General features: G+C 39.4%; 1 protein-coding gene across 3 annotated transcripts in view; it reads right to left on the bottom strand.

Moving 5' to 3' along the window:
- Positions 1-3237: 3237 nt before the first annotated feature.
- The window catches only part of HLCS (holocarboxylase synthetase), a 128928-nt gene continuing 124499 nt past the window's right edge, over positions 3238-7666 (bottom strand). For all 3 annotated transcript variants that reach the window (XM_042788639.1, XM_033011322.2, XM_033011323.2), the window contains exon 11: positions 3238-7584. In XM_042788639.1, the coding sequence (XP_042644573.1) occupies positions 7416-7584 (169 nt within the window). In that variant the 3' untranslated portion in view covers positions 3238-7415. The remainder of the gene's footprint in view (positions 7585-7666) is intronic.

Below are 7666 nucleotides of genomic sequence, written 5' to 3'. Positions count from 1 at the left end.
TTTAAAAAGTGGTGACTTCTAGTATTCATAATACAGCTGTACTAACTAAAGAAAACTCAGTTTGGAAAAAGCTGATTTATTAATTATCCCAAAGTTTTTCAACTAAATAAATCAAATCTAAATTTCATTTGTTTAACATAGATTTCAGTGTTCTCAGATTGTTACCACCACCATTTATCTTGACAAGGAGCAATATGACAAATTAATACATACCAAGATACGCATTAAAGGGTTACAGGTCTTGTCATGGCAAATTGGGACAAATCATGTAGCAGGAACTAAAGACTATTCCCCATAAAATGTTGTAATAAGAAAAAGAAACTTCTAAAATGTGTGTTTCACCGAGTATTCAGGGAGAATGCTGTGCAGATTTTCAAACCAGCTAGTCAAAAATACATCTTAATAATAGCACCAGAAATGTTTTCTTTAGAGTCAATGGAATAATGAGCATTTATGCTTTGTTTTAAACTTACCAGTAGACTTCTGAGGTTTGAAAGGTTCAGTTTTTAACACACTGAGCTTCTGTAAGCATAAATCTCATTGTCAACACAAAGGTAAGATTAATATTTGACTCATTCGTGCACTTCACAAATAATGTCAGTGGACAATCTGAATATGGAAAGTCGAATGTCATTGCACAGCCATGAAACCCGAAGTTGCACCTGAAGGAAAGCAGAGTTTGAGTACCTCGGGGTTTGGAATGGAACGTTCTGCACACAGCAAAACTTGTGCTAATCAGCCGTAGCAAGTTAAAAACATACAGCTCACATTTACGTTTTGTCCAGCCTATTAGGAACAGATTCCCCCCCCCTTTTTTTTTACTTCTTTGTAAAGTTTACAAACGAGGAGATGTACGGATCTGTGTGTGTTTAGTTGGCAACAGTCAGTCCACTTTGTTCTTTAACCACTTCCCCAAACATTGTGTGCTTTTGCTAAAACAACGAATGACTCCCTAAGTAACAGCTGCAAATACCAACCATAAAAGTTGCTGTAGATCCGAGTCAGCTATACTTAGCTATATTTCTTAGCCTAATTCAAGGCTAATTTCGACTTTTAAAACTTTCTGTCTCTTATCAGACTCTCTCTAAAGAGACCATCGCTGAAGAGAACGCTTACCTGGCTTGTGCAATATGGAAAAATGCTCATGGATTGCGCCTTGTCAGATAGAAATGTAATGAAATACACACTCCTAAAAATTACGTGTTTTCCATCTTTTACATGCAGCAATAATATTCAGTCACCTCTCTGTATGTATGAGTATTTATTGCTGTGAGTACACAAAAATACTTTTAAAACTTACATTTGAAAACAACTTGCAGTATTTTTATTGCTTATTAAAAGGTTAACAGAAAAGGCTTCATTATGAAGTTAAATTGATGTTCACTTGGAAGCTCACGGTTGTCTGACTTTTTAATTTGCTAGAAAAGCATGAAAAATGTCTTTTGTGGTAAACAGAAAAAAAAAAAACAAAACAACCTAATCAGCCATTACTAGAATACTGACTTAAAAACCCCAGCAGAGCCAAAGCAGCACATTCACTCACTCGATGTAACTGCGCTCCCTGGTTTGTCCAACGCCAGAGAAGCCACCAGCAAGCCCACAGAAACGTGATGAGTGAATGTTACTGTCACCCCGACTTCATACATCGAAGCAATGAGACGCAAGTCGGTTTTACAGTGGCTCTGGTTAAGAGCCTTCCCAGCCAGCGTTACTGATAGATGGGCCCAACTCCTTCAAAGATACAGTTATGCCAAGACTTGTCTGTTAATTTTGTTAAATTCAAACCATGCCCTATAAAGGAGTAACTGACATTGCTTGCATCATTAAAAAGAAACCTGATGCACAACGCTCATACTACACTTTTCCCTGTACCTCATTAGTGGCACTGCTGCACGCAGTCAGTCTGGTGTTATTTTTCTGTTCTTGTAAGTACTTCTCACTATAAAAACATGTTTTCAGGAACGTACAAATTAGGCTTTGGTTAAAAAAAATGCCATTGATATTTTTCAGTAAAATACCACAAAATATTTTTCCGGCGTCTACCTTGCTATTCACACTTCCAGGCTTTATTCGATGAGCCTGAGCAGAGGAGGTGTTCCATCATTCCCCTGCAGATGTTTTACAGTATGTGATATTCAGGTACATGAACTTTCTCTGTCGGGCAATAATGAATCAATTATGCATTCACATAGGATAATAGAGGGCAGGTTTCAGAAAAGACCTGTGATTAAAAAAGCAAATGTGTGAAACATTTTTCCTGCCACTCCAAAATAGAAACAGCAATTGCATGTTCACATCTGGAATGTGAGTAAATTATTCTGAGAGAAAAATATATGACTTTCAGTCAGTTAAACTACAGATGTTCATAGCACACTCGTACCGCAGAATGTGGCGCAGCCATTGACAGTGGCAATGTTTTTAATAATTGGAAAAAATTATGTCACCAGAGTGGAGTGTGAATTGGAATATATTATGAAAAATAACCTCATTTCTCTCTACCGTATTTGTTTGAGCTACTGTAGATACCCTTGTCAGGCGACTTGATAGGTTTTTAACTCTTAGGGGAGTTCAGACCTGATGAGTAAACAATATGGGGAATGAGACAGAGAAAGAGAGGGAGAGGGAATATTCTACCAAAATGTAAAGCTGGAAATGTTAATCCCATACTGGGGTCTCAAAGTTCTATCCTATTAACAGAAACACTGCAATGTAAATAAGGTGATAAGGGAACAGACTTTTCTCCAGGTCGCAGTAGCCCTGCAATTTGAAAAAAGGTATTAAAGTTATTTAATGAAATTAAGCACGGTGGACAACAGATGTAAAACTAGAGAACACGTCACTGAGAGAAAGTGCAAATGAATAGGAAACCTGCCAGATTACAAGCATTTCTCTAAAAATCATGGAACAGGACACCAATCATTTTTTCAACATTTCAGTCAGTCATACTTCAAAAACAACACGGAGAAAATTTTATTATTCCATTTTTTCCTGAACATTAGAATTTGCTTTTTTTATATGATGCAGATAAAAGCTATTTGGCAAATGTAGGTGAAAAAGCAGGCAAAACAAACAACCTATTAATGCTCAGAATTATATATGTATTCCCTAAAAATGTAAAGCATTTTTGCTTATTTATTATGTAAAACAAAACTGTTAAAATGTTAATAAAATCCTGTAGCCAAAGGAAAAGTGAGTTGGATTTCTTTTTTACTACAAAAGACAGGGTTTCACACAGAATAATGTTGCATATTTGAAAATTTATTTCAACTGTACTACACACTATATTTGACAGTCAATGCACTACAAAACACAATGATACTTTTTATTTATTGTATTTTAGCCAGGTTGCATTTTAAAGGAAGGCTCTTGGAGAACTGAAAATAACACGGAATCACTAATGAAACGCGCTAATGCAAGATGCTCAGACACGACATCAGTTTACAATTCTTCCCTGCAGTTCTTTTTTCCCAGCTGTGTGTGACGTGACCGCAGCCTGTGGCACAACAGTATTTTCTGACCTCTGTTCTTTCTGCAGTCCAGATTTAATTTCTTTGGTGTCTGATCAGTGCGGTGCATCACAGCAGTAACTTATGCATGCAAATGCTTTTATCAAACCAGTTACCCCCAGGATTCAAGCTCTTTGCAGCACGAATCTTTTTCATGACAGATATTAAGCTGTACTTTTTTTTTTTTTTTTTTTTTTAAATATATAGCTACTGTATATTCCAAAGTAGTTGCAGAGAGTAATTTTTTAGACTGATGGTGTCTTTTAGCTGAATCAGAGAAAGCAATGAAATAAAATGTTGTAGAATAAAGCAGCAGCATAAAGAATTAAATGCTTTAATATTATTTCTAGGTAATAGCCCTTGAAGTAAATTATATTTGTTGGATATATTTAAAAAAATGCTCTGAAGTCTTATAAAACCTTTTACTAGAAGCGAGATGCACTGCTTGAACTTTTAAACGTTAAGTACATTATTACTTTTTCAAATCTTTGGAAACAGCATTGGCGCTGACTGGACACAACCCGCTTACTCCTTCTGAACACAGACGTGCCAACACACCCGGCCTGCTCGGCAGAAGTTTTCCTATCAATAAACAATCTCTACAAATATTTTCACAATGTGTAATGAGAAATGTTGTAACAGAATCCAGGAGGAAAAAAATGAAGCCACAGAAATATGGACACCGCAATAAATGTTTTTTGAAAGCACTTCATCAAGAATATAGTTTAAGATATGACATCAGCCTCACAATGAAAGAGGTGTTTTACTAATCTAGACAGTTGAATGAAATTAAACATTTTCAATGCATTACTTCTGGATCTGGAGTTGCCCGATTCTCTCCGTACCCATGGCCAGAGACACTCTACACCACATTTGTCTGTCCCACATAAAGAGCATTAATAACAGTGATTTTGATACAAAAACGTCGTGGCTTTCTGGGTGTGCCAAGTTAGGCATAAAAAAAAGTAAGACTGCTGGCTGCGCTCCCCGTGGAGCTTCGGGCGCGGGCGGTGGAGGCAGGCGGCTGCTCCCGTGGCAGGACCAGCGGCCAGTCGGAAGGACCTTGCGCAGCTGCTCACGCTATACAACAGGGATCTTCTTTGTGATGTCCTTTGGCTCTTCTGAAGCAGAAGCCAGGTTTATAACCAACGCTCAATCCAACTCAAGGCCGTTTTCTCAAGACAACAGGTAGCTTTATGCGCACAGAACAGGCCCCTAAAAAGCAGAGGCAAAGCGGTACATTCCCACAGCCCCCACCTACGCCTCGACACAGCCGCGCTCGGTCAGTTCTCATTTGCAGAAAGGAAGTTCAACGCTAAGTTTCTTTCCAATGCAAACATTTTCAGAAAAACTAACAACTCGAAGTGAGAGCAGAACAAGCTTTACACGAAGACTATGAAGAAATCCAAAAGGAACAATAGCAGCCAGGAAACACTGCAGCATTTTACTATTAAAAAATCCTGCTGCTCAGAGACTGTGGTAGCGTAGCTGAGTGAAGGTTTGCAGGTCCATTCGGCCCTTCACACAGGAACGTGTTCTATCATTTCCCACCATCATTCTTTTACAGTACTTGTCTCTAGCGAAGGGAGAGCGTGTTTTAAGGAAGTAATTCAAGTCAAAACCTGATGCATGACCTGATCATGAAAAGAAATCTCTACAGGCACTCATCAGCCTACCTAGAATAGGAGTGAAATCAAAGGTGCTTCCTACAGGCGCACCTGACAGTACCAAAACAGAGACAGTGGTTGAGTTACAAATATCGGATTGAGGTACAGATCTCAAGTTCTGTAAAACTCTGTGGTTGGAAAAACAGTACCAGAGCTATGTTTTCCACAGCTGACCTGCTGCAGCACGCGTGGCTCATAAGCTGCTTGAAGGAAAAGGGAGAAAAGAAATGAAGATGCACAAGGAAGATGTGAGTGTGCATATGTGCACACACACATTTTTTATATATGTATGTATAAATGGTTTCTTCTTTTTATTTAAACTTTATTAACTCAGACTCAAGTTTCATTTGATTTTAATATGCATCAACATTTGATTCTGCAATAAATGCAGTTGCCAAAAATTAAGAGCCTAAAGCAGTTTTGAAAGCATCTGGTGGGAAAAAGCAAGAACCGGTGTTCATGTGTGTCATTTTAACTATGCCAATTAACAGCTGTCTACACGCCACTGTGCAGCCCTATGAAATACTGGTGTGCAGTCTCACATGATGCGGCTCATGGGGGAAAACAAAACAGCAGGGTACGGACAACCAGGCACACAGACAAATCTACTGTGATACGGAGCATAAAATCCTAAATGTAATAGGGACAACTTAATTTCTAGCACTTGGTGCCAAACCACCTAAACCCTAATATGTGAGGATTACTCTAAATTACCATTACAGACTAGTTTCCTTGTTTTAAGAGTTCTTGGCTTTGTAACTGAAACAATCTACTAACATGTTCAGATTGTTTATGAGGTGAACTTTAACCTAAAAAACCCATTTCTGGCTAGTAGACAGAAGTCCTTTGTGGAAACCAATTTGGCTGATCCACCTTCAGTAGGGACAAGGTAATGTAATAAGCAGGGCTGCCTACTTGAGGAAATGAAGCTGGCCACATCACACCTACGACAAACTTTTCATTTGCAGAGAAACGTTTGAAGTGCTGAGGTGGCCAAGCCTCCCGGTGCCCGTTCACCTCGCCCGGGAGAAAAACCTGACAAGCCGCCATCGCACAGAAGCTCCCCCTTGCCTGCGTCCCGAGGCCGGTTACACCTCACCTGGAGCCGTGCAGCCAGCCCCAAAGCAAGCTGCTTTCAGGCCAGCACGTGTCAAACCTCTCGCCTTTAATGGCTAGCGGCAAAACCAGATGCCCTGCTTTGGAAAAGAGGGTGACGGCAGAAATGACGGAAGAGAATTTGGACACAAGTTAACTGTATGTTTTGTCTTTTTCACTGCAGAAGTTGTTTGCAGCAGGGATTTTAAGAGCTGCGCATTTTCTCTTATTTATTCGCTTCACTTCACTGCTATTGCAACAGAATTACTATTAAATTCTAAACTATGTAGGACTTCCCTCTCCTGACATGGGATTCTACAATAACCTGGGTAAGACGACTGCAGCTAGGTGATGCATTGCTCCGGTGGGCTACTCTGATGGGGGCTAAAGCCTCTTGGAAGACTACGACTCAAAGGAGATATGAGATGATCTACTCGGATCCAATTGACTAAGAGCAGAGTACAAATAATTTGGATAATCAACAACAGTTCGTAAGTGCTGATGGAAAACTCTCCTAAAACTCAAGGCAGCCACGAGAGAGTTGTAGACCTGAGACCAAAGCACGGGATGATAAATTGTTGTACAGGCCCACATGGAGAGAATGAAATCAGCAAGGCTCTACACTTAGACCTGAATTTAAACACAGTGATAATCCCAGAAATTCAGAATTATATGCTGAGCTCTTCCAGCTGTTTCCCCTGCAGACAATGCACAAACCACAATTCAGTTTTTTTTTTTTAAAAAAAAAAACATAGTAAAAATTTAAATATTGTACTGCATTGTGCTAAAGTACAATAAAAACAGAGACACAAAAAGGAAATATTTAGCCACTTCAGTTTCCCAAATATGGTGTGTAAATGAAGTCAAACTTCTGTTCAGCGCACAGTGTTCCTTGGCAATCAGGCTCCTTTTTAAGAATAGATGCTTACAATGAATGGCAACGTAGATGTGTTTAAAGTTAATATGAAAGAAAAAAGGCCTTCAGCAATCTGTTGAAGTTATCTGTGTCAAAGTATAAAGATATCAGAAAGTTAGAAGGAAAAAAAATAGTCAAGCTATCAACTACCCTTCCCACCTTTAAGCAAGTTCAGCCGCTCGGTGCCAAACACTAAAGAGCCTCCCTTTGCACTGGCAGCTCTCAGGACTGTTAATGCTTTGGGACTATGAGGTTTCTCAGCATGTCAAAAGAGTTGCCGTCTGGGTGCACGGACTCGACACCCTTGCCTTCTTCGTGAACTTGAAGGAATCCATAATCATCTATCCCAACTATCCATGCAAGCGGCCCCTCCTCACTTTGGAGACGGACTTGCTTACCACTGCGAACAAAGAGAAGCAGACCGTTAGGAATTACTTAGTGCACACTGCACAAACAATTAGAAATACCTTCGAGAACTAATG

This window comes from Tyto alba, unplaced genomic scaffold (assembly GCF_018691265.1).
Source record: "Tyto alba isolate M040663 unplaced genomic scaffold, T.alba_DEE_v4.0 Super-Scaffold_14, whole genome shotgun sequence".
Classification (NCBI taxonomy): Eukaryota; Metazoa; Chordata; class Aves; order Strigiformes; family Tytonidae; genus Tyto; species Tyto alba.
Note: the sequence above shows the minus strand (reverse complement) of the source record. Positions and strands in the feature narration are given on the sequence as shown.